Below are 25,785 nucleotides of genomic sequence, written 5' to 3'. Positions count from 1 at the left end.
TTGAATGAAGTATGGTTGAGTTTTATTGAAATGTAACAAGAACATTTTTATAAATACAAACACATCAAAGAGCAAATTGTCTTGGCGATTAAGGTTTTGCCAGACCCATTATCTAAAAGGGCAAATTTGAGAGAGTTGTAGTAATACGTTTAGAAAAACACAGTTTGTCTACTTCTACGAATGCTTAACATACAACTTTTACGTAACTATTCCGGTACATGAAAAAGTGCAATTTTCCTCTCCTTTTTTCCCCACCTCTGCAACAAAACTGAAAATAAAGCTTTCAGTTTAAAGCCTTTATGTACAAGCAAAGTCCTATGCCTACCTATCAGAAATCTGGGAGGGAAAATGTCCAATGGGGAGAGGGGTCTGGGAATGGGTTGGTGGCCAGTCACTGAACGATTCTCATGATTGCAAATGCTTTCTCAAAGAATTTTTCTCTTCTTTTTTTTTATGATCGTCCAATTTTTCCTGTAAATGCCAGCTTAAAAAAGCTAAACAAAAAAATCTTAAATTTTAAAAAGAATAAAATAATGGTAAAAAATGTCCCAAGTAGCCACAAGCAAAGCAAAAAAGGATTAGCACAAATTATTAAGCAAGCTTATGTATGTACATTCATATTTTGCTCCATATTGGTACTGTAGTGCAACAAATCCATATTTCTAATGTTATTTATGCATTTTGATTCATTTTTTATTTTTTTTCTATTTCTTTTGAATGTGAAGGGTGATATATACACACAGCCAATCAAAGGTTGCTGTCAAAGCCCAATCCGTTCATGTTTTGTCTACTTCCATTGGTGCCCATAAGAATCTTGGTAAAACTCCTGGTTGTCATTATTGTAACCATAGTTACCAGAGTAGTCGCCACCTTGTTGCAGGGGTTGCTGGGCAATGGGTTGGGAGCCCCAGTTCTGGTTGTTGGTCTGCCGGCGCTTGGAGTCCGGTTGGTTGTAACCGTCAGCCTTCCTCTTCCCGCCCAAGTTGTCCCCGCGGTTTCCCCTGGCCCCTCTGATGCCGCGGCCCCTCTGCTGGGGCGGGCCTCCCCGGCTCCCACGGCTTCCCCTCGGTACACCCATAGGAGCCCCCCTTTGGACGTAGCCACCTCTGCCACGAGGGGGTGGTGCTCCTCGGCCTCTAGGGGGAGGGGGGGCACCTCGACTCACCCTGCCCCCCCTTCCTCTCGGCACGTAGACATCATCGTATCCCCCATAGTAAGGGTCATCGTAGCCACCTCGGTAGTCATGGTAGTCGTAACCACCACCGTAGTAATCATCGTAGTAGTCCTCGTAACCGTAGTAGTCTGGAGGGTAGGCATAGCCACCTCTCCCACCTCGGCCTCTGCCTCGCATGGGAGGCGGCATGCGTGGAGCAGGATAATAGTAGTAATCATCATATCTGTGACAACAACAAAGCAAACAGGGACATAGGAAATAAGATAAATGGCATATATATAGAACAGGAAAAAAATATCATAATACAGTCATACCAGCCACTCCCAGCGGACTGGGCGTGGCTAGGTGCGGTCAACCTCTACTCACCCTGTGGTCCTAGTTGGCTGTCTCTGGGCCTGCCGCTCTTTCCTCTTCCTGTCCGGAGGCTTTGCCAGAACAATCTCTATCTCCTCGCCTTCCAATTCTTTGCCATTCATTTGCTGCATTGCCTAAACAGTGATGGGTTTCCCCAAGTGAATTTCCCAGAGATTCTCTACAAGCACAAGGCAAACACATAGCATGCATACTCCAAGGAGGTGTAGAAGATGCCAGTACTCACCTTCACGGCAGCATCTCTGTCCTCAAAGTGTACAAAGGCATAGTCCTTCAGCTTCTTGACCCGCTCCAACTTCCCAAACTGGGAGAAGGTTTTCTCTAGGAGCTCCTCTGTGACTGGTGTAGCCAGGTTCCTCACAAACAGCACCTTTACCTGGTGGAAGACCAACACAGAGAGTTTAGAAGTTGTTCTCTGGCATAGGACGGCCAGTTCTCTCAGTGTAATGTTTCTACATGAAAGATATCTGGGTATTTCCTCTACTCCCTAGTATCTGTGATTTAACATCCTTGTCTGTAGTCAGACACTAGCTTGATGGAGGGGGGGGATCTTCAGGACCTTACCTTTGCCATAATCTCTGGGTCCGGTTCGTCTACTGGATCTGCCCACTCAACAGTAACAGGGTTCCCCCACACCTTCACCTTGCCACTCATGAGGCGGCGACGGGCCTGGGCTGCAGTTTTGTGGTCCTCGTATTCTAAGAAGCAGAAGCCACGGTTCTTCTTTTTATCATCTGGCTGGTGGTAGAGTATCACCTCCACAAGGCCCTCTGGTGGAGGCACACATATGTGCATGGTCAAAAAGAATCACAGGAAAAGCCTCCATTACACTGATTATATAATATGAGTGTAATATGATTGACTAGGACATGAGGTCACCGGTAAGAATAGATTCATGAAATCATTTGGGATGAATGTCAGAACACACAGGGCTGCACCAACTAATATACGGTATGAAGATAGGGAAAGAATGGCAGATCTTTATATCTAGGTGGGGTACCCAGGTATTCAAGCATGAATCAGAAAATCTCTATGAAAGTATGTAAGAATCTCCAATTTCCTTGTACTTGTCAGCCGATGTTTCAAATATAAAACCTTATTTAGATTGAGGCACCAAAAAAGATGACATAACAATGGTACTGATTTTCTCTAACCTGTGACTTTGCTGAAATCTTCCAATATGCTTTCTCTTGTCTTGTTCTTTGGAATTGACCCAACAAACAGACGATTGTTTGCGACAGAGATGCAGACACCCAGGTATTTGCCCGACCGGATTTCATAATTATCACACTAGAACAAAAATATAAACAAAAAGTGTTCTCAAAATTGACCCCCACACAGATAAGTCATGCAGTTACACTTCCCAGATAACTCTGGCATGATGATACACAGTGACCAACCTGTCTACAACGTTCATGGCTAGCAAAGCAAACACCATAAATGACCAAGTCATGCTCTTTACTTGTGGCGATTAAAAGGGGAAATCTTACAAGCTTGACGGCCTCTAGGGCAGCATCTTTATTGCAGAAGGTGATGAAGGCATATCCTCTGTTCTGACCCGAAAGGAGGGGGTCCATCATTAGACGCAGGTCCCAAATGGGCCCGGCTTTCTCAAACAGAGGCACCAGCTCATCCTCATACAAGTCTCTGGGGATCTTGCCAACAAATACCTGCATTGATAAGATCAAATTGGCAAATTACAAGCATACTGTGTAGCTTTGATTGTATTCAATGCATTTTTGACTTGGACAAGATGGAGCACTCTAGAAACTTTAGAGGTCGATTTGTGAAAAGGCATATTAGATAATATTATAACTTTAAAGGCTGAGTAAGATGTTTCAGAAGCTTGTAGATTCATTACTTACCAACAACAGCTGCAAATCCCAATAAAACTACATCAAGTTTTAAAGTTGACTTTCCTTCCGTTGTCTACCTATACTAAAAATGTTGTGGTTCAAAGTGCGGTATTTATTTTGTTCCAATAGCACCAATGTTTGCTAGCAAGTTTCTAACTGCATTGTGGCATTAACTAACCATTAATTACTTACATATAACAGATTTTAAAAAAAATCTGACTTATTGCACCTTAAAAATGTTGAACCGTAATAAAATTGCATTCGTTTCCATAAGGTTGCGAATATTTTTTTCAACAGCCCAAAATTGAGAGGAGGACACCTCCTTAACAGCCAATAGCCTGCATGAGAAGACTGACAGGCAATAGAAAATAGGTTGTGCTTCTTGCCTCTGTTCCGATTCCAGGCTGGGCCCCTGAGTACACCTCGTCAGGTGGAGGCCCCCCATACTTCCTCTGTCCTGTGGTGACGTCCAAAGTGTAACCTGTTCTTTCCAGAAGAGCCTAGACAGTATCAAAGACAGATACATTCACTCAGAGACCTTTAGTCCATATGTCCATCATTGTTAAAACATAAGCTTATGGCACTTAATGGGAAAAGAAGAAACAATTTGTTCACCTTTATCTTAGTCTCATCAGGACCCTTTGTGGATTCTTGAACTTTACTTCCTTGCTTTTCTCGCTGTCTGTATGTCTTCATCACACCACAGAGAAATGCACTTTTGTTCTGAGAGAGAGAGGACCAATAGCGTTTAGTGTAAATCACTTTTATACCTTGTTGCGTCTTTGTATGACTACTCTTGAGGGACGATGTGGACAGGACCACTCACCTGCACATGTGACAGGTCACTCTCCCTGAACTGCTGTAACACTGACAGGGCTCCCTCCTCATTGAACTCCCTCAGGGCGTCGATGGCTCTCTCGTCCAGGTCAGCGTAAGCCACCAGTCCTGGGATGCACACACACAACCACACAACACACAGAGAGAGACAGAGACAGAGTGAGACAGAGACAGAGAGAGAGAGAGAGAGAGAGAGAGAAAACATTTTATTTAGGCCGAGTCTGCGGATCCATAGGTAACCACCCCGCCCCCTTGTTTTTTTTGCCCCGAGAGCTGAAGATCCAATTTACGTTCTTTCGCGTGTATTATTTTACAGACACATTTTTTTTAACATAGCTGCTGCTCAACCTCCCCCTTCACATTTCTCTCTTTACCCACCCTCTTCTGAACCCTCAAACAATTTGATCTACATGATCATGTAGGCTTCGTCTCTGCCTCATATTTATGAACATGCAGCTATTTGAATGAACATTCCCCCCAAAAAAAGAAAGTTGGCTAATTTAGGGTGTAGGCTACAACCTTCTCTGTCTGTTGAAACTAAGGATAATGCCGTAGCACAAGCAGGGGCGCAGTTTACACAATGCATTGGGGCAAAAGAATCTGCGTTTTAGTCACACGTGTACATCTCTAATAATGTCATCTTTATAGTTATGCTTCCATACTGTAGCCTGAGAAGCTAAAAAAAGAACACTGCTACTTTGACTGCTTGTCTGCCCCCTGCTTTGCAAATGTTTGCAGTGACGGTGAACAAAATAACATTAAATCGCTATTTAGACTGCGTGTCTGTGTCTTGCTCATGTTTGATATGCTGTCTAAATTGCTGCATGTACAGCCTCTTGACAAAAGAACATCAAATCGTTACTTAGACTGCCATTTTGTGTTGTGCTTATGTTTGCAATAGCCTACTGTTACAACAGACAAAAATGTTTGCTGTACAATAAGTTGATCATGTCTATTGTACAACATGTCAAAGTCTGTAGACTACACCAGGCAAAGATGTCCGATCATCGACGGGGAGAGAAAGGGGCAGCGGTAACATAAAAAAATCTACATAGAGAATGCTGTACATGCGCAGGCCCTCTCTGACCTTTAGTTGTCGGGAAGAAAGGTTCAGGAAAAGTCGGATCAGCAGCCACTCCGTTCTATTTATAGGGTCACAACTAAGTCATACATTCCTGGTGAGAGTCACTGAAACATGATGATGACGCCCGGGGGAGAGGGCTCTCTCTGTAAGTCACCATTGCACAGCTATGAGCTCAACGCTCACTGACTCCTTCACTCAACGTGACTTACATCATACCACCGACCACGGTGGAATCCTTTGGTTGGTGGTCTTCTTGAGCTTGCAGAAATATACATTATGATGTCTTAAGAAATATCATGCAATGCAATCAAGAAGTAGTGTGAACAACCCCCGCCCTTTTGCACTTACCAGTCTGAAATATATTATCCAGGCTCTCCGCCACTTTCTGTGGAAGGCCTGCATCTATGAGTGTCTGGTAGTTCTCTGTGTGTGTTACAGTTATGTCCATTGGTTCGTCTTCCTCCTTAACTGGAGCTGAACTGCCATTCACTTCAGCTGCCATTCTCCTTTGGGTCAAATGATGTGAATCAAAAGAGATACCAGGGGACTAGACACCACATGAAGAAGCAGGCCTATACATCACCTATGCTGCGCATTCACAAACAATATGTAAGACATAATAATACAATACTAGCTACTCTACAATGAGCAGAATACTATTTACTGCCCAATTATGGATATGAACATGTTAGGTATTGGGTAAAATGCAACTGTGATGTAATAGGCTTATTTATTTTCCATTGCCACCTGACCCACCATTAGCTAGCTAGCTAATGTCATCATCATGCAAGAGTCCAATAAACCTCCACAGCAGGGAAAGAATTATCAAGCCTATGTCGACAGAAACTCAGTGGATACATTTTTAAATGTGAATAATAGAAATACGGAAAGTTCAGCTTGGTAAGTTAGCTAGCTAGCTCGCTATCTATCTACAGAGTATTGTTATAGAGCCAACCACTGATGTCTGACAGGGGGCACTGTATTGAAGCCACCAAGCAGCCATTATTCATACTCCTCCATGATAAAAAAATATTATTTTTAAATAATAGATTTTGGAAGCTATAAAGATATTTATTAATGTCTACAGGCATTTTTGCAAAGTATATTCTATTACAGACACCTTAACACATATTTTTTTATTATATTATGTGAACTAAACAAAAAAAGTAAAAATATCAAATTAAAAAATAGATTTAATGTAGGTTACTTTTAGTCAGTAGTTCTGAAAGTAGCACTCACGAGCCAAAAGTGGTCCCCAAAGTTGTGTACTACATCACATATGTGCACTGAAATATGTGCACCATGTCATTGCTCTCTCTCTCTCTCGCTCTGCTGTATGTGCATCTAGCTAGATGTTACTCAAATGGCGAGGGGCTGAAGCTCATTGGCTAGAACTCGAATTGCTAGGGGGCTGGCACACGTGGGGGGAAATGTAGGGAAATGGTGCAGAGATTTTGTGGCTAATGGGGAACATGCATAAAGATGGCAGAATTCAGATATGATGTCATTGGCCTTGTTCGAGAAGATCAAAACTGTAATGTATCATGGGCAAATTGTGATTGACTGACCTACAAATAATAATGAGTAGTTATTTATGGTTCAAGGTTCTTTGTAGATCAGTCAGTCAAACAAGCCCATTGTCTTAGCACTATATAGTGAGTTTTTAAACTACTGCGCACAATATGGTTCAATGTACCAATAAATCAGCACAATCTACGTTTTACTTTTTCCAAATGGCCATACAAATAAGAGCACAACAGAGAGAGCTATGTACAATACTGCTAATTTAGCAAAACGAGGAATTTGTGGTAAGTATATGAGAAACACCATCTTTATACACCTCCGCTATTGAGGTAAAACAGTAATTCTGCTCATAGATTATGCACGCATGAACTACACATTGACACATCCAGACCAAAGCGGGTGGATTAAAAAATACTTAGTCGCCAAAGTTCCCGGAGCATGTCTGTAAAACTTCTTCGGGATCGGTGTCCAGTCCACGGGACAGTTGAGCTAACGTAGGCTAATGCGATTAGCATGAGGCTGTAGTAACAAGAACATTTCCCAGGACAGACATATCTGATATTGGCAGAAAGCTTAAATTCTTGTTTATCTAACTGCACTGTCCAATTTACAGTAGCCATAAAAGTGAAAGAATACCATGCTATTGTTTGAGAGTGCACAGTTTTGAACATGGAAGTTATTAATAAACAAATTAGGCACATTTGGGCAGTCTTGAAACAAAATTTGGAGCAGATATGCGATGGTTTATTGGATCAGTCTAAAACTTTACACATACACTGCTGCCAGCTAGTGGCCAAAATCAAAATTGCAGCTGTGCTGGAATAACACATGGCTTTTCTCTTGCGTTTCAAAGATGGTACCAAAAAATAAATAAAAGGTTGTTTTTTTCTTTGCATTATATTTTACCAGATCTATTGTGTTATATTCTCCTATATTCCTTTCACATTTCCACAAACCTCAAATGTGTTTCCTTTCAAATGGTACCAAGAATATGCATATCCTTGCTTCAGGGCCTGAGTTACAGGCAGTTAGATTTGGGTATGTAATTGTAGGTGAAAATTGATCCTTAAGAGATAACCAAATACTTAAATACATGTAATTTTGTCCTTGTAACGTCTTACTAAAATACTGTAGAATTCAATTCATTCCTGTGGAGGTCTGCTGCTGAGAAGTACCAATATGGCAACCGGTGGCTTCAAAGTCTCTCATTGGCTATTATATTGCATCCGCAATACAGACTTTACACATCATTGGAGCAAACCAAGCAGGAGTTAAGTGCCAGTGTAATGTGATGTTATTTTACCCCCTAGCCCAACTGTCCATTGTATACTCTTTATATACACACACACACACACACACACTTGTGTCCCACATGTACCTTTGTATTGATTTGTCAATAACGGTTGCATACTGTAAAACCACACACACACACAAATGAGTGCCAGTGTCGACCAGACAGCCACCTGGATACTTTTTTCGCGCGCTATATTACAAGTATGAGGTAATACACCATTCACGTGCTAGATTGCTAACCGAGATGGTTAGCAATTCATCTATGAAATTCAAGCACGATATTACAGTAACGTTGCTTTTAACTGAAAAGTGCGACAAGTAGCAAAGCTAGTCGTTTGAAATATATTTTGCATGTGGGAGGTACATCTGGCTAACGTTACTACTAGCTGGGTTGCACGATGCATGTCTGGCTGGTATGTCTGAGACGTGGGCTCGTCTGTAGTACACAAAGCCAAGCAGACCCGCCCCCCTCGACTGAGCATAATTGGCAATTCGCTTACATTAATACCAGTACACACGCAATTAAAAATGAGATCAAAAGGCAGGGATTCAATTCCATTTGATTTCAAGTGTTTTCCCCCCATGATTAACTAGTGTCCAACACCGGGGCCTAATCGCTCTAGCTAGTTGCTACAGTATCGCAATTTCAACAGCCCATTTTGCTAATCCTTCCCGATCAAGAACAACAAAACCTGGAAGCACTTACCGCTCCACAAATCCCAGTATTAAAAAAAAAAGTTAAAATTGTCACAGTATGCCAAATGTGAACAAAAGTGTTCCGAAAAATGTGATTCTTGTTTATTTGGGTTTGCACATCGGAGAATGACCGTACTGGCGCTCGTTCACGCCCCTTTCTCGCGGTCAACCCGACCCTGCCAGCCGCGCGCACGCATTTGATCCACGGGGTTTCCGACAGCATTTCACAAGGCGTTGAACAAGGACTAACGCCATAGAAATATGTTACATTATTAACGCATTTAGCACTGATTAATAATCACTTGTTACACGCAAAATGTGTCCGTTTTGAAAAATGTACAACCTGGATATTGCTCCAATTGTAAATAAAACAGCATTTTGTCTAGGCGTGCTTCCATTGTGTTCTAACTTTGATTTGAAGTAATACTGTTCATCTCTAGCAGTAGGACTGCATCTCAAGATTCATTACATTTCCTTCTCAACTTCATGCAACTCAAACACACCAAAAAAATGAATCAAGCGAGTCAAACTTTCTATAAACATTTATTTATCTTTATTGGCCACCACGAACCAGCTCAGACAAGGACACCATATTGTTTCAGGACAGCAGTGTACTTTGAAATCGTGCTCTCCACGTTCTTCTCTGCCAGCTTTGACAGCTTGGTCACTGTCTTTTTCTTGGCGTACCGGATCTTGGCCTTCTCCTTCCTCTTCTCCTCCAAGGTGGCTGTGATGGCCTGGTACTTCCAGCCGACCTCGTGGGCCAGACGCCCGAGGAGGGCGAACTGGGGAAGGCAGGTTCACACAAAGTAGAAAAAATGTCAAACAAATCATTAGCCCAACAACCCATATAAAGGTCATAAGAATAGTTTCCACTATTTAGGGTTATAATTATTATTTGGCTGTTGTCTCAGATGGTAGTGCATGTAAAGTATTCTCATGGTCGTTAAACTCGAATATTTACCGATGTAAACATCACTGACAAGAATAGATGGGTACCTGGCTAAATACATTTCGGCCAATGTCTGGCTAGCAAGAATGTGGCTAAACATTAGCTAAACTACAGTGTTGCCTGCAACTTTTGACATCTACCTACTAGTCAATGAAGAGTTGATCAATTCAGTGCTGTTATTTGCTAAACTGATTTTAGGCTTACCTTGCGAGTGGGCTTCAGACGGACAATCTTAAGGGCAGCAGGTACGACCATGCGCTTCCTCTGTGGAACAAAATAAATGTCAGCTCCAAAAGCAACAGCAAGTTCATTAAAAGGGGTAAGACATTCACTTCTCATATTCTCAAAGTCAATACTCAAACAATGTAAGTATTAAAAAGTAGCATCACCAACAGCACAAGATCAGAGTTATGCTGGATGATTGAAACACTCACCTTGTCATAAGGAGGTGGGACACCATCGAACACCTTCAGCCTCTCCAGTGCAGCCTGTCCCCTCTTGGTTTTGTGAGGCAGCATGCCTGTTGGGTTCCAAGGGGGATCAATAAAGTTCGGATCTTACTAGGCAATTAGGTCAACCCACATAGGATAGGCAATACTCTGTAGCACAAGGGAAGCCAAGGGAAAAAAATATATCTATACTTATGGAGACAGTGTCACACACAGGTTCCATGCCAATTTTAAAATTGTAAATATGAAATAGGTATAAATGCCAAATGTGCAGAAACTTCCCTCTAACTGTTAACTTCTTATGGCTTGGGGGCGCTATTTTCACATCCGAATGAAGTGTGCCCAAAGTAAACTGCCTGCTACTCAGGCCCAGAAGCTAGGATATGCATATAATTGGTAGATTTTGATAGAAAACTAAAGTTTCTACAACTGTTTGAATAATTTCTGAGTATAACAGAACTGATTTGGCAGGCGAAACCCCGAGCACAATCCATCCAGGGGAAAAAATTTGAGGTCAATCTGTTTTCCATTGGTTATCTATGGTAAGCCCGTTAATAGAAATATGCTTGCAGTTCCTATAGCTTCCACTAGATGTCAAAAGTCTTTAGAAATTGGTTGTTTTTCTTTAGAGAAATGAAGTACGGCTTTTCAGAACGAGGGTCCAGCCTAGAGCTCTAATGTTTTGATTAGCGCGACCTAGAACACGCTCTTTGTTTTCCTCCGGTATTGAACAGTTTATCCCGCCTTAAATTTGATTGATTATTTACTTTAAAAAAATACCTAAAGTTGTATTAGGAAAGTTGTTTGAAATGTTTGGATCAAGATTACAGGTAACTTAAGATATTTTGTAGTCATGTTGCGTGAGTTGGAACCGGTGTTTTTTTATTTTAATCAAACGCGCCAAATAAATGGACATTGGCGATATAACGACGGAATTAATCGAACAAAAGGACCATTTGTGATGTTTATGGGACATATTGGAGTGCCAACAGAAGAAGTTCTTCAAAGTTAAGGCATGAATTAAATCGTTATTTCTGACTTGTGTGTCGCGCCTGGCGGGTTGAAATCTGATTTTCATGTGTTGGTATGCTGGGCGCTGTCCTCAGATTATCGCATGGTTTGCTTTCGCCGTAAAGCCTTTTTGAAATCTGACACGGTGGCTAGAATAACAAGAAATTCAGCTTTAATTTGGTGTATTGCACTTGTATGAAAGTTAAATATTTTTTATATTTTTTTTTTGCATTTGGAGCTCTGTCATTTCACCGGATGTTGGTCAAATCGATCCCGTTAACGGGATTTGAGCCATAAGAAGTTAACAAACACCGGCACAACATTGTGGCCCTGACTAAACTCAGCAATCAGATCCGAAAGTTTGTCTCATCAAAATGATCAGCTTCGGGATAAGTGTTCATCACAGTCAAGTAGGAACCATATGTTGTGCAAGGTGGGAGTTCAGAATGTGCATACTTCATGCCACTGAATCACCCCATAGGGACCATTTAAATCAATGTCCATAAAGGTCAGGTCCAAGGAAGCCCCTGGACTAATAAGACAGGCAGCTGAAAAACACCCAAAATTTGAGCTAGAAAAAAATCCCAGTTTAAAGAAGGGGCTGTGATCTTACCCCTTACGGTCCTCCAGAAAATTCTGCTGGGCGCTCTGAAGTGATATGGTCCACGTGAGGGGTTGGTGTTCATCCTCTTACGCAGGAAAGCCAGGTACTTCACTATTCATAAAGATAGGCGCAATACATTCAAGCTATGCCAGTGTCTAAACCGTTACACAACAGCCCCAATTTCACAACTCTGGTCATACCATATTGCTTTATGTCTCAGATGGTAGTGCATGTAAAGTATTCTCATGGTCGTTAAACTCGAATATTTACTGTGGTAAACATCACTGACAACAAGCAAATCTTAAGATTTGGCTCAAAATAGTTACTATGAATCAAAGGTAGGACATCAGAATCACACAACACATTACAATTACACCAAAGGGGTTAACCTGAATATATACAGTGTCAATAACTTACATTTGTTACGGTAGAAGTTTCCAGAGATGTTGATACCCTCACATCTCACAACTACCACCTTGTGGCCTGAAACGGGAGAAATCATGACTTACATGAGTTATCATTGTAGTTAAGCAATGTAGGTTAAAAGCATCACTGACAGTTGTAGCAAGCTAGTCAAACATAACTAGGACCAAATCAAGGTGCAATTACACATCAAGTGACATGAAATTCTTGGATTGAATATTGATCAAAGTCACAAGATGGGTGTTAATTTATCGCAACATGACTCACCAAGCAGAACTTGCTTCGCCACAATGGCAGCGAGACGACCAAGTAGATGGCCCCTGCCATCAAGCAGCAGAACCTGGCAGGGTAAGACGCACATCAAGTAATTGAGAATAGCTGCACACCACCTGTGGTTCAAATGATTCAACAAAGTTGCCTAAGTCTCAGATCGTAGTGCATGTGCAGTATTCTCATGGTCGTTAAACTGACAAGCAAAACAAATTAACTTGGATAAATACATTATAGCTACGGTTTAGGGCCAACATGGCCAAATCTGGCTAACAAAAGCATCCAGTGCCTTCAAGTAAAGATATAACATTCAAAATGGGTATTGTTTTTGTGCATCTCTGTGCAGCGTTCCAGCGATTCCATGGCAAATTTCATGTTCACGTGAATCTGAGCTACAGCCATTCAAGCAGGGAGAAATTAGGCTCGTATGATGTAGCATCGAGATGAAGCTACTCACTAAACTGTTAATAGGAAAACGACTATTAGATCTAAAACGTCCATCATACATGTCAGATATCAATATTGGCCGATGTCATAAGGCAGGAAGGAGGTTATACTCTCGAAGGAGCCATTATTCATATTTTTTGTTGCATTCCTACCTCAAAATGTCTAATTCAATAGGGGGTTTAAAACATTTCTCCCATTGGTTTGCATTTTCAGTTCCGGTTGCATTGCGCCATTGCGAATGCCAGAATCCACTCTGAGGCACATCAATCTTCATGCTGAAAATCGTGAGATTGTAGAATCCTAAATTGACAGTGCAGTTTGAGCTATTTTACAGCTAACTACTCCACAACACGCTGATAATGACTTGGGTATTAGTGTGTTGCTACGTTTGCTAGCTAGCCCATAGAGAGCATTGCATTGTGGGGTTAGTCGATTTGAGCTGCAACAGATATCCACATGTTGCTACCAACCTTATCACGATAAAATTAAACATTCACAAAAAAAATAGTTAGTGTTAAGTAACCCTTTAAAATTATAGGAATGAGTGGTTTCGGGGGGGATTTCATTTTAACTGGGTCTAAACATTAACTCGCGTCAACGTGGCCCGTGGCTTACCCAACTAACGTTATAACGTTAAATAGTAAATTCAGTGTTAAGAAATCTTCAAAACTAGACGCATTTGACCTTAACACTTCGCCAAAAATGCCAACGAACCAGGGATTTATTCTGAAGGGTTTTTGTAGCTAACTATCCAGCCTAGTCTGAGTTAGCTAAATAGCTATAAGAACGCAACGCGGCTAAGTTGCGTTAACCAACATATGACATCCTGGATGTGTCAAATAATACGACAAATGCTACGACATGATCTCCACTAGTCTTCATTTACAATGCACAGAGATATTTAACCGGAATAAAATGAATCTATATGGACGTATTATTTACAAATATAGATATGTTGGTTCTTGAGCGCTTACACACCTTATTGAACCGGTCCGCCATGATGTGCGAAAAGAAAGACAGACGGGTTGTCCCGCTGTAAAAGACAGGGGTTTCTAGGCGGAGCTAAAGTTTTAGAGGAAATGACGAGTGTGTTCATTCTTCTTTACGGGATTTATACAGGGCTTTATACGCAGTGTACAATGTGCTAATTGCCACCCTCTGGACAGCGTGAGGATTAAAGAAATCATTGCTCTCCCTAGACATGTGTAACCGATGAAATCGTTACCCATCGCGCCACCAAAGCCGCGGCCCTTGTTATTAGCGCAGTTAGCGGTGGTGCGCCCTAATAGCGTTTCAATCAGTGACGTCACTCGCTCTGAGACTTGAAGTAGGGTTTCCCATTGCGTTGCAAGGGCCGCGGCTTTTGTGGCGCAATGGGTAACGATGCTTCGTGGGTGTCAGTTGTTGATGTGTGCAAGGGTCCCTGGTTCGAGGGTTGGGGCAAAGAGAGGGACGGAACCTACACAGTTACACATGCAATGGTCCCTCTTTATCTGGGTCCATTGGACACTAACAGACTGTTGTGGCTGCTTTGCTTGATGTATTGTTGTCTTTACCTTCTTGCTGTCTGTGCCCAATAATGTTTGTACCCTGTTTTGTGCTGCTACCATGTTATTCCCATGCTGTGTTGCTGCCATGCTATGTCTTAGGTCTCTCTTTATGTAGTGTTGTCTCTCGTCTTGATGTGTTTTGTCCCATATTTTTATTTAATTTATTTTTAATCTCAGCCCCCATCTCCCCAGGAGGCTTTTTGGTAGGCCACCATTGTTAATTCGTTTTTTTTTTTTTTACTGACTTGCCTAGTTAAATAAATCCATACAGTCAATGGGTTAGATGCATGTAAATATCAGAAATAGACACGTCTAATATGTATAATACTCCACAACAAGCATCCCGGTCACAACTTGCAAACTTGTTTACGTGCTGCTGTGCGTTTTGTTGTCGATCTTACTTTGCTACCTGACTACTTCACGGTTTTTACTTTTTCATTACCGTATATTTTTAGTTTTTCCGTCACTCAACTTTTTCACCCCGGAGGTTTTATCTGGACATGGTTCGTCAGGACTTCAAAATTCTAATTGCAGTCGTTGTACTTATAATATACAGGAGAACGATCGCCTTACGGCGAGGATAGCTGTGCTGCAAGCCCAGCTTCAGACGCAATCGTTAGGCAAGGGTAATTTCAGTGTAGGAAAGGATGAAACAGCGTCTGTGCCACCAGTAAGTACAGATAGTAACGTTAGTATAAACCCCCTCGCACGGTCCCCGCAGCCGGACAACTTTCTCATGGCTTCTGGAGGGAAACGCTGTAGGAATGCTCAACCGGTGTCGCTTATTCAGCCGACAGAAACTTTCAACCGGTTCTCCCCATTAAGCGAGTCGGAGTCGGAGGCCGAAACTTCTCTGGTCTCTGCTCCTCCCATTGTGGGGTCTGAGACGCCGAAGCCTCTCACCATTAGCGCTGACAAATTGAAAACCCTTGTCATTGGCGACGCCATTACCCGCAGTATTAGACTAAAAACGAATCATCCAGCGATCATACACTGTTTACCAGGGGGCAGGGCTACCGACGTTAAGGCTAATCTAAAGACGGTGCTGGCTAAAGCTAAAACTGATGAGTGTAGAGATATTGTTATCCACGTCGGCACCAACGATGTTAGGATGAAACAGTCAGAGGTCACCAAGCGCAACATAGCTTCAGCGTGTAAATCAGCTAGAAAGATGTGTCGGCATCGATTAATTGTCTCTGGCCCCCTCCCAATTAGGGGGTGTGATGAGCTCTACAGCAGTCTCACAACTCAATCGCTGGTTGAAAACTGTTTTCTGCCCCTCCCAAAAGATAGAATTTGTAGATAATTGACCTTCTTTCTGGGACTCACCCACAAACAGGACCAAGCCTGGCCTGTTGAGGAGTGACGGACTCCACCCTAGCTGGAGGGGTGCTCTCATCTTATCTACGAACATAGACAGGGCTCTAACTCCTCTAGCTCCACAATGAAATAGGGTGCAGGCCAGGCAGCACGCTGTTAGCCAGCCTGCCAGCTTAGTGGAGTCTGCCACTAGCACAGTCAGTGTAGTCAGCTCAGCTATCCCCATTGAGACCGTGTCTGTGCCTCGACCTAGGTTGGGCAAAATTAAAGATGGCGGTGTTCGCTTTAGCAATCTCACTAGTATAAAGACCTCCTCCATCCCTGCCATTATTGAAAGAGACTGTGATACCTCACATCTCAAAATAGGACTACTTAATGTTAGATCCCTCACTTCAAAGGCAGTTATAGTCAATGAACTAATCACTGATCATAATCTTGATGTGATTGGCCTGACTGAAACATGGCTTAAGCCTGATGAATTTACTGTGTTAAATGTGGCCTCACCCCCTGGTTACACTAGTGACCATATCCCCCGCGCATCCCGCAAAGGCGGAGGTGTTGCTAACATTTATGATAGCAAATGTAAATTTACCCCCCAAAAAAACAACAACGACGTTTTCGTCTTTTGAGCTTCTAGTCATGAAATCTATGCAGCCTACTCAATCACTTTTTATAGCTACTGTTTACAGGCCTCCTGGGCCATATGCAGCGTTCCTCACTGAGTTCCCTGAATTTCTATCGGACCTTGTAGTCATCGCAGATAATATTCTAATTTTTGGTGACTTTAATATTCACATGGAAAAGTCCACAGACCCACTCCAAAAGGCTTTCGGAGCCATCATCGACTCAGTGGGTTTTGTCCAACATGTCTCTGGACCTACTCACTGCCACAGTCATACTCTGGACCTAGTTTTGTCCCGTGGAATAAATGTTGTGGATCTTAATGTTTTTCCTCATAATCCTGTACTATCGGACCACCATTTTATTACGTTCACAATCGCAACAGATAATCTGCTCAGACCCCAACCAAGAAGCATTAAAAGTCGTGCTATAAATTCTCAGACAACCCAAAGATTCCTTGATGCCCTTCCAGACTCCCTCTGCCTACCCAAGGACGTCAGAGGACAAAAATCAGTTAACCACCTAACCGAGGAACTCAGTTTAACCTTGCGCAATACCCTAGATGCAGTTGCACCCCTAAAAACTAAAAACATTTGTCATAAGAAACTAGCTCCCTGGTATACAGAAAATACACGAGCTCTGAAGCAAGCTTCCAGAAAGTTGGAACGGAAATGGCGCCACACCAAACTGGAAGTCTTCCGACTAGCTTGGAAAGACAGTACCGTGCAGTATCGAAGAGCCCTCACTGCTGCTCGATCATCCTATTTTTCCAACTTAATTGAGGAAAATAAGAACAATCCGAAATTTCTTTTTGATACAGTCGCAAATTTAACTAAAAAGCAGCATTCCCCAAGAGAGGATGGCTCTCACTTCAGCAGTGATGAATTCATGAACTTCTTTGAGGAAAAGATCATGATCATTAGAAAGCAAATTACGGACTCCTCTTTAAATCTGCGTATTCCTCCAAAGCTCCGTTGTCCTGAGTCTGCACAACCCTGCCAGGACCTAGGATCAAGGGAGACACTAAAGTGTTTTAGTACTATATCTCTTGACACAATGATGAAAATAATCATGGCCTCTAAACCTTCAAGCTGCATACTGGACCCTATTCCAACTAAACTACTGAAAGAGCTGCTTTCTATGCTTGGCCCTCCTATGTTGAACATAATAAACAGCTCTCTATCCACCGGATGTGTACCAAACTCACTAAAAGTGGCAGTAATAAAGCCTCTCTTGAAAAAGGCAAATCTTGACACAGAAATTATAAAAAACTATCGGCCTATATCGAATCTTCCATTCCTCTCAAAAATTTTAGAAAAAGCTGTTGCGCAGCAACTCACTGCCTTCCTGAAGACAAACAATGTACACGAAACGCTTCAGTCTGGTTTTAGACCCCATCATAGCACTGAGACTGCACTTGTGAAGGTGGTAAATGACCTTTTAATGACGTCAGACCGAGGTTCTGCGTCTGTCCTCGTGCTCCTAGATCTTAGTGCTGCTTTTGATACCATCGATCACCACATTCTTTTGGAGAGATTGGAAACCCAAATTGGTCTACATGGACAAGTTCTGGCCTGGTTTAGGTATTATCTGTCGGAAAGATATCAGTTTGTCTCTGTGAATGGTTTGTCCTCTGACAAATCAACTGTAAATTTTGGTGTTCCTCAAGGTTCCGTTTTAGGACCACTATTGTTTTCACTATATATTTTACCTCTTGGGGATGTCATTCGAAAACATAATGTTAAATTTCACTGCTATGCGGATGACACACAGCTGTACATTTCAATGAAACATGGTGAAGCCCCAAAATTGCCCTCGCTAGAAGCCTGTGTCTCAGACATAAGGAAGTGGATGGCTGCAAACTTTCTACTCTTAAACTCGGACAAAACAGAGATGCTTGTTCTAGGTCCCAAGAAACAAAGAGATCTTCTGTTGAATCTGACAATTAATCTGGATGGTTGTACAGTCGTCTCAAATAAAACTGTGAAGGACCTCGACGTTACTCTGGACCCTGATCTCTCTTTTGAAGAACATATCAAGACTGTTTCAAGGACAGCTTTTTTCCATCTACGTAACATTGCAAAAATCAGAAACTTTCTGTCCAAAAATGACGCAGAAAAATGTATCCATGCCTTTGTTACTTCTAGGTTGGACTTCTGCAATGCTCTACTTTCCGGCTACCCGGATAAAGCACTAAATAAACTTCAGTTAGTGCTAAATACGGCTGCTAGAATCCTGACTAGAACCAAAAAATTTGATCATATTACTCCAGTGCTAGCCTCCCTACACTGGCTTCCTGTTAAGGCAAGGGCTGATTTCAAGGTTTTACTGCTAACCTACAAAGCATTACATGGGCTTGCTCCTACCTATCTTTCCGATTTGGTCCTGTCGTACATACCTACACGTACGCTACGGTCACAATACGCAGGCCTCCTAATTGTTCCTAGAATTTCTAAGCAAACAGCTGGAGGCAGGGCTTTCTCCTATAGAGCTAAATTTGTATGGAATAGTCTGCCTACCCATGTTAGAGACGCAGACTCAGTCTCAACCTTTAAGTCTTTACTGAAGACACATCTCTTCAGTAGGTCCTATGATTAAGTGTAGTCTGGCCCAGGGGTGTGAAGGTGAACGGAAAGGCTGGAGCAACGAACCGCCCTTGCTGTCTCTGCCTGGCCGGTTTCCCCTCTTTCCACTGGGATTCTCTGCCTCTACCCCTATTACGGGGGCTGAGTCACTGGCTTACTGGTGTTCTTCCATGCCGTCCCTGGGAGGGGTGCGTCTCTTGAGTGGGTTGAGTCACTGACGTGGTCTTCCTGTCTGGGTTGGCGCCCCCCCTTGGGCTGTGTCGTGGCGGAGATCTTTGTGGGCTATACTCGGCCTTGTCCCGGGATGGTATGTTGGTGGTTTGAGATATCCCTCCAGTGGTGTGGAGGCTGTGCTTTGGCAAAGTGGGTGGAGTTATATCCTACCTGTTTGGCCCTGTCCGGGGATTTCATCGGATGGGGCCACAGTGTCTCCTGACCCCTCCTGTCTCAGCCTCCAGTATTTATGCTGCAGTAGTTTATGTGTCGGGGGGCTAGGGTCAGTCTGTCACATCTGGAGTATTTCTCTTGTCTTTTCCGGTGTCCTGTGTGAATTTATATATGCTCTAATTCTCTCTTTCGCTTTTTTCTCTCTCTCGGAGGACCTGAGCCCTAGGACCATGCCTCAGGACTACCTGGCTTGATGACTCCTTGCTGTCCCCAGTTCAATTGGCCGTGCTGCTGCTCCAGTTCCAACTGTTCTGCCTGCAGCTATGGAACCCTGACCTGTTCACCGGACGTGCTGCCTGTCCCAGACCTGTTGGAACCCTGACCTATTCACCGGACGTGCTACCTGTCCCAGACCTGCTGTTTTCAACTCTCTAGAGACAGCAGGAGCGGTAGATCTCAAAGATTGGCTATGAAAAAGCCAACTGACACTTACTCTTGTGTTACTGACTTGTTGTACCCTCGACAACTACTATGATTATTATTATTTGACAATGCTGGTCATTTACGAACATTTGAACATCTAGGCCATGTGCTGTTATAATCTCCACCCGGCACAGCCAGAAGAGGACTGGCCACCCCTCATAGCCTGGTTCCTCTCTAGGTTTCTTTCTAGGTTTTTGGCCTTTCTAGGGAGTTTTTCCTAGCCACCGTGCTTCTACACCTGCATTGCTTACTGTTTGGGGTTTTAGGCAGGGTTTCTGTACAGTACTTTGGAGATATCAGCTGATGTAAGAAGGGCTATATAAATAAATTTGATCTCCTTCACAAAGTGTCAGCTTCATGTTTTCATACATGTATTGGCTTTCATACATCTATAGCAATTAGATAAACATGACTATTGTGTGTCCCTTTCACAAAATGTCTTGCATAGCAACAGCACAGCATCAATACAATGAAAATCAAACAATATTACAAACATGTGGATAAGGTTCATGTGGTGGGGGTGGGGGTGATTTCTGTGCTCTGGCGGATGTGTACATGGGATCTGTATCTGCGGCCTGATGGTAATAGCTGGTATCACCTTCAAGTAGCAATGTTGCATGATTGTTTCTTCCATGGAGGATGTTATGGCATTGGCAAAACGGAGAGTTGTGTACGGACACCAATTCATGGGATAAGTTTCAATAAAAGACATGGCACCAAATTGTCTTCCCTTTGCCATTCATATTGCCGGAACCCATTTAGACAGTACAGCTACACTAGTTGTAATCATCCTTCTGTAATGTGGCAAACAATCATCCTCCATAATGGCACCCCACATCTCAAATCTTAATTTTAGCACAAACAATAATTGAAAGCAATAACCATGACAAAACAATAACCATTTCAAATAAATGTTTAATAACCTCAAGCATATACAGAACAATCAATCACATATACACAGCTGCCCAGAGACAGTGCAGGCGATGACTAGGATTTGGCAATAGAGAATCCCTGGCCTTTATTCTAATGGAGTGAGTCTCAGTCATCGTGCTTCAGTTTCCTAATTTTTCCCTTGTGACGGTCAATCTCACTCTGCAGCCTCGAAATCTCCTTCTTGTGGTGGTCAATCTCCTCTTGGTGATGCTGCTTTAGTGCAGCCAACTGTTCTTGCTCTTTACGCCTGTAGAGGGAGATTGGAAAGTGTTAGGTACAGTGAGGACACAGTATGAATACAGGCCAGGCAGACTGCCACAAAGCCTCGATAAATATACAGTGTCAATTTTGGCAAACAAATAGGTCTACCACCTATTGGTCGTACAGTATACTGTAAGTCCCAACTAACCGGAAGTACATTTCCTCCTCTGCTGCCTGTTTCTTTCCGAGGGCTCCTCCTGCCTCTCTGACAGATCCTCCGCCGCCACCTCCTTTCCCTGCACCTTTGCCCAACTCACCCAGCTGGTACATGGAGAAGATTAATCAACAGGTGAACATATAAGAACAACAAGATGTTCCTTAGTAGAACTATTTATGAGATTGGTATATTGTGTTATGCACAACCTTTGTTAAAGAAAAAAACATGACCTTCACATTGCATAAAGCTGTCATTTTACAATGGTAAAGGCTAGGCTGTTATCAGCATACAGTATATAGAAGTAAAGGGTTCTCACAGAGATGGAAAGAGGTATAATCTTTGCATCTGTGCCATTATGGCGTCTGACAGCATGGGCAGCGAGAATGAGCTACCTCCATTTTAAAGTAGTCAATTATTTTTCTGTTTGAAAAAAGTGCAAAGCTAATATTAGTGATTAACCACCACCTGCAGTGCTGGAGTCCTGAACCAAATCTTGTCATTGATATGTTGTGGCCACTAGATGCTGGTATCATAGTGGAGATAATTTCATAGCACCCCATTTGAAGGGGACAATGCTCTGATCATTGACTCTCTGCTCCCAAACCATAGACATCCCAGCCCAATTTACTACTTTAAAATGGTGGAAGCCATCAATGGCAATGTCCATGCTAAAACTGGTTATTTCCAAGTTGAGTCCTCTATACATCTCTATGGGTTATCCTCATGAAGTGTCACGTGACATGCAGCTAAGGCACATATTGAAGTGGGGAGGTTTTTGCACGTGGAACACTGTAATCTATGTCAATGCATTGCAACGTGTTAGGCTATGTAGCCTCAAATCATGCATACACTAATTCTTATGTCCCAATGAAAAACTCCCCCCTTTAATGTTGACTGAAAAGACCAACATAATTGACCAGAGAACGTAAACACTGCCTTTAAAAAAAAAACTCTGACCATTGTGGGCAACAACTGTAGCGTCTGAGAATTGCTTCAATAACCATTCATAGATGGACGCATTCAACCAAATTCCATACACACATTAGACCGAGGTGTATGATTGACCTGCTTACAAAGCTATTTCGCTTCATAGAACGGCGTCAGTACAGTCGTTTGCTACAATTTGTATCAGAACATTCCAAATACCAGCTAAACATTGTAACATACTGACTGACATAGTAACAAGAGCATTACAAAGTGTCCAAGGCCATCGCGTAATCACTTGACAATTGAATACGACTCGTTTCATTTTAACTTTGGACTGTATTAGCAGCGAGACGTGGTTGTCTAATCATATGTGGCGCATTTTTACCTGGTCAGATGCCATCCTTAGCTGTGTGGTGAGGAGACTCCTAACATCAGCTCTCAAAAACCTTGCCATTTCGTCCCAAAAAACAACTAAATTTAGACCGTTTGCCCTTGTCTACCAAAATAAACCAAATCAGGGCCTAACCATTTAATACAATGGGGGTGTTTGTGGATGAGAATGAACTGAGTCTTTATTTTTCTATGAAGGATCAATAAGATACAGCGAAATAGATGACCATCTGTGAAAAGTAAGTGGGTTTTTACCAGTAAGAACGTTTTAATAAATGGTGATCTGCCTCAAACAACAATTATATTTGAAAAAACGTTCACCCCTATGCGTAATGGTACGGTCTCATAACGGACAGTATGATACCAAAGATGTTTTATCATATTTACAAGATAGTCGAGTGACCGCTCTTACAAGGGAAATACATGTCCTCAAAATTGAAGGCAGGCTGAATGACGCAAGATCAGTTGGGACCATTTTATAAAGTCGTTTTATGTCAAAGTTGCCGAAATGCCACGTGCGTCTACTTACATGTGCATTCATAACAACCTAACCATTACAAAACTTATATTCGATAAAATGAGCAATTACATGTTTTGTTGACCAAATTCGACACTCTCATTGACCTCCATACAAAAATTCCTCACTTTCAGGCCGGCGTAAACTCCTTCACTTTGCCTTTCTGATGACACCGCTATAGCTAGACCGTTTGATATAGATGGACTGCGTACTACGTAGTGGCGTCGGGAGTGGCCTTTTGTTGATTGCATTCGTCTACTATGAGCACTTCTGCTAAATTATGGCTTTGATGACCACATATGCATGTTGTCAAACACACAGTAGGCCTACACCACAACTATTTGACATTTCAAAATTACATTTTCTATTTCGAAATTAAGGATTTGTATTTATAGCCTACTATTAAACAAGTTCAGTCATCAGAAAACAAGCAGGAAAGCCATGCATGACTCTTTACCCAGTAGTAAATCGTTTGGGTAACTGACATTTTCCATGGCCTATATTCCAAGTATCACACTTTAGAGGCAGCGTGAAAACAAAACGTTTGTTTTATGCTGTAACAAGTGATCAGTTAAAAGGGCAATCAGCAGGTGCAACAGCAATTTTTGGCCTTAAGTATATTAATGATATACACATTGATTTTTGAAGAATTAACTTATGCCTCATGAGCTTAGTTCATCTGTTGTACTGCATCAGAACCCAAAATGTAAATTTGTTTTATTCCAATGTTTGTAAACAAACTAAATGTAACACTATATAGCCTCAAAACATGGTTAAAACTGTACATTTAATATAATGTATGGCCAGTCCTTTGAGAGTGGTTACATTTCTCCAGCCCCATCCCTCAGCTTTTTACCGAAAGAGATGTGGGGATCAAGAACACTTTGTTTCAGGTGCTGACTGCCACTTTAAAGTCAGTAATGAGATTATGTGGCCTGTAATTTACTGTAATTGGTCCCTTATGCAGGCTATGCTTACTATGTGTAGACATAATTATTGTTTTGATAGCCATAATCTACTACGCTATACAAGATATTGGGCTAAAATATGTACCCTTAGCCTGGTCTCAGACTAGACGTAACATAGTAAATGTAAATCCAGGACACTCATTAGTATGATATGTTACGTTTGGCATGGTTACACAAGATAGATGGTTACTAACGAAAGTAGGGTGGTTGGTCGGGGTGGGCGTATAATGTGAATGTCTAGCAAACCAAAAGTTGCGAGTTCAAATCATCACAGCTAACCCTTCCCCCAACTCCTAAACTTAACCCCTAACATAGCTAACATTAGCCACCTAGGTAGAATTCATAAAATAACACAGTTTGAAAATTCATAACATAATACGAAATGTAATTCATAACATATCATACGAAATGGGTGATGGACATCCACAAATAAATACCAACGAAACATGAGTGTCTCAAAACTAAATGAGTGCCTCAAATTTACGTACACAATAATATCGTACACAATAATATGAAAAGCTTTGAGACCTGGTTGGCAGCGATATGACTATACAAATGGGCCATATCACAGTTAGTGCAGTAGTGCACCTGTCACTATATGTGACTCACTACCCATAAAAAGGTCGAGACACAAATTGGAAAAGACAGCTGCTGTAAGGGACTTTATTCACAATGCTGCAAGAAAAGTATGTCCTTCTATAACAAACCAAACACTTGATTCATCTGATGTAGCCCCCCCCCCCTTCAGTCAAAACTGGGTTCACTATCACACCTCGCACACACAGGAACCAGAAGAGAAGAAACAAAACAATAACACATTAACAGTAGAGTCCAAACCACATTCACATATTACAAATGCATTCACTTTTTTCTCCCTTTGCCATTAAGCTATTCAATGATTTAAAAGTACAGTATGGTCAGACCGTTAAAAGTGCATTAAAAAAACAGAAATTGTGTTGTAAAAAAAAAACTTGGAAATGTAACCTTAATTGAAAATTCCTTTGGTCCATCATTGGCCCAAATATTACTTAAAAATATCACCACAAGTGACAGATCCCTGGGCACTCAAACCTTAATACAAGTAACTGCCAAAATAAAGGAAATACCAACAAAGTGTCTTAATAGGGTGTTGGGCTACAATGAGCTGCCAGAACAGCTTAAATTCACTTTGGCATAGCTTCTACAAGTATCTGGAACTCTATTGGAGGGACGCAATACCATTATTCCACAAGAAATTCCATAATTTGGGTGTTTTAATGGTGGTGGAAAACGCTGTCTCAGGGGCCGCTCCAGAATCTGCCACAAGTGCTCAATTGGGTTGAGATCTGGTGACTGAGACGGCCGTGGCATATGGTTTACATAGTTCATGTTCATCAGGCCAAGTCTAGGTCCAAAAGGCTCCTTAACGGCTTCTACTCCCAAGCCATAAAACTAATGAACAGTTAATCAAAAGGCTACCCGGACTATTTTCATTGACCCCTTTTTTTACGCTGCTGCTACTCGCTGTTTATCTATGCAGTCACTTTACCCCTTCCTAAACTCAGCAAAAAAAAAAAAAATCCCTTTTCAGGACCCTGTCTTTCAAAGATAATTCGTAAAAAATCCAAATAACTTCAGCTCTTCATTGTAAAGGGTTTAAACACTGTTTCCCATGCTTGTTCAATGAACCATAAACAATTAATGAACATGCACCT

The 25,785-nt window shown here is 42.0% G+C and overlaps 3 protein-coding genes and 3 non-coding genes across 7 annotated transcripts; all 6 read right to left on the bottom strand.

The window, feature by feature from the left end:
- On the bottom strand, positions 1–9,014 carry LOC115172870 (heterogeneous nuclear ribonucleoprotein R). Its single transcript, XM_029730685.1, has 11 exons — positions 8,847–9,014; positions 5,672–5,829; positions 4,229–4,347; positions 4,018–4,125; positions 3,789–3,902; positions 3,037–3,216; positions 2,701–2,836; positions 2,111–2,316; positions 1,773–1,922; positions 1,541–1,662; positions 1–1,397 (listed from the first exon to the last, which is right to left on the bottom strand). Exons 2-11 carry the CDS (start codon positions 5,823–5,825, stop codon positions 788–790), a joined length of 1,899 nt encoding a protein of 632 aa, XP_029586545.1. The 5' UTR covers positions 5,826–5,829; positions 8,847–9,014; the 3' UTR covers positions 1–787.
- A 349-nt stretch (positions 9,015–9,363) lies between these two features.
- rpl13a (ribosomal protein L13a) lies at positions 9,364–14,056 on the bottom strand. 2 transcript variants are annotated; one of them, XM_029730684.1, is made up of 7 exons: positions 13,971–14,056; positions 12,543–12,615; positions 12,270–12,335; positions 11,862–11,963; positions 10,223–10,308; positions 9,993–10,052; positions 9,364–9,621 (listed from the first exon to the last, which is right to left on the bottom strand). In XM_029730684.1, the coding sequence occupies exons 1-7, from the start codon at positions 13,989–13,991 to the stop codon at positions 9,412–9,414; spliced, it is 618 nt and encodes a 205-aa protein (XP_029586544.1). In that variant the 5' UTR covers positions 13,992–14,056; the 3' UTR covers positions 9,364–9,411. The 2 variants fall into 2 exon arrangements, with proteins under 2 accessions (XP_029586544.1, XP_029586543.1); XM_029730683.1 differs by lacking the exon at positions 13,971–14,056 and adding an exon at positions 13,145–13,281 and having other exon boundaries at positions 12,543–12,664.
- Positions 9,741–9,822, bottom strand: LOC115173064 (small nucleolar RNA Z195/SNORD33/SNORD32 family). Its single transcript, XR_003871560.1, has one exon. It is a non-coding gene; the product is annotated as a small nucleolar RNA Z195/SNORD33/SNORD32 family (small nucleolar RNA).
- On the bottom strand, positions 11,586–11,657 carry LOC115173062 (small nucleolar RNA SNORD50). Its single transcript, XR_003871558.1, has one exon. It is a non-coding gene; the product is annotated as a small nucleolar RNA SNORD50 (small nucleolar RNA).
- LOC115173065 (small nucleolar RNA Z195/SNORD33/SNORD32 family) lies at positions 12,063–12,144 on the bottom strand. Its single transcript, XR_003871561.1, has one exon. It is a non-coding gene; the product is annotated as a small nucleolar RNA Z195/SNORD33/SNORD32 family (small nucleolar RNA).
- A 6,777-nt stretch (positions 14,057–20,833) lies between the features above and the next one.
- Positions 20,834–22,754, bottom strand: atp5if1b (ATP synthase inhibitory factor subunit 1b). Its single transcript, XM_029730682.1, has 3 exons — positions 22,602–22,754; positions 21,281–21,393; positions 20,834–21,118 (listed from the first exon to the last, which is right to left on the bottom strand). Exons 1-3 carry the CDS (start codon positions 22,668–22,670, stop codon positions 20,977–20,979), a joined length of 324 nt encoding a protein of 107 aa, XP_029586542.1. The 5' UTR covers positions 22,671–22,754; the 3' UTR covers positions 20,834–20,976.
- Between the last annotated feature and the right edge of the window lie 3,031 nt (positions 22,755–25,785).

This window comes from Salmo trutta, chromosome 33 (assembly GCF_901001165.1).
Source record: "Salmo trutta chromosome 33, fSalTru1.1, whole genome shotgun sequence".
Taxonomy (NCBI): Eukaryota; Metazoa; Chordata; class Actinopteri; order Salmoniformes; family Salmonidae; genus Salmo; species Salmo trutta.
Note: the sequence above shows the minus strand (reverse complement) of the source record. Positions and strands in the feature narration are given on the sequence as shown.

Coding starts and splice junctions, on each gene's coding strand:
- LOC115172870 (XM_029730685.1), bottom strand. CDS start 5,825: ATGGCAGCTGAAGTGAATGGCAGTTCAGCTCCAGTTAAGGAGGAAGAC. Junction 3,903..4,017: donor CTGATGAGACTAAGATAAAG/GTGAACAAATTG, acceptor GATACTGTCTAG/GCTCTTCTGGAAAGAACAGG. Junction 1,923..2,110: donor ACCCAGAGATTATGGCAAAG/GTAAGGTCCTGA, acceptor GTCTTCCACCAG/GTAAAGGTGCTGTTTGTGAG.
- rpl13a (XM_029730683.1), bottom strand. CDS start 13,266: ATGAAGATTGATGTGCCTCAGAGTGGATTCTGGCATTCGCAATGGCGC. Junction 12,336..12,542: donor GGCGAAGCAAGTTCTGCTTG/GTGAGTCATGTT, acceptor CTCCCGTTTCAG/GCCACAAGGTGGTAGTTGTG. Junction 9,622..9,992: donor GTCTGAAGCCCACTCGCAAG/GTAAGCCTAAAA, acceptor TGCCTTCCCCAG/TTCGCCCTCCTCGGGCGTCT.
- atp5if1b (XM_029730682.1), bottom strand. CDS start 22,670: ATGGCAAGGTTTTTGAGAGCTGATGTTAGGAGTCTCCTCACCACACAG. Junction 21,394..22,601: donor TAAGGATGGCATCTGACCAG/GTAAAAATGCGC, acceptor TCCATGTACCAG/CTGGGTGAGTTGGGCAAAGG. Junction 21,119..21,280: donor GAGGAGGAAATGTACTTCCG/GTTAGTTGGGAC, acceptor CTCCCTCTACAG/GCGTAAAGAGCAAGAACAGT.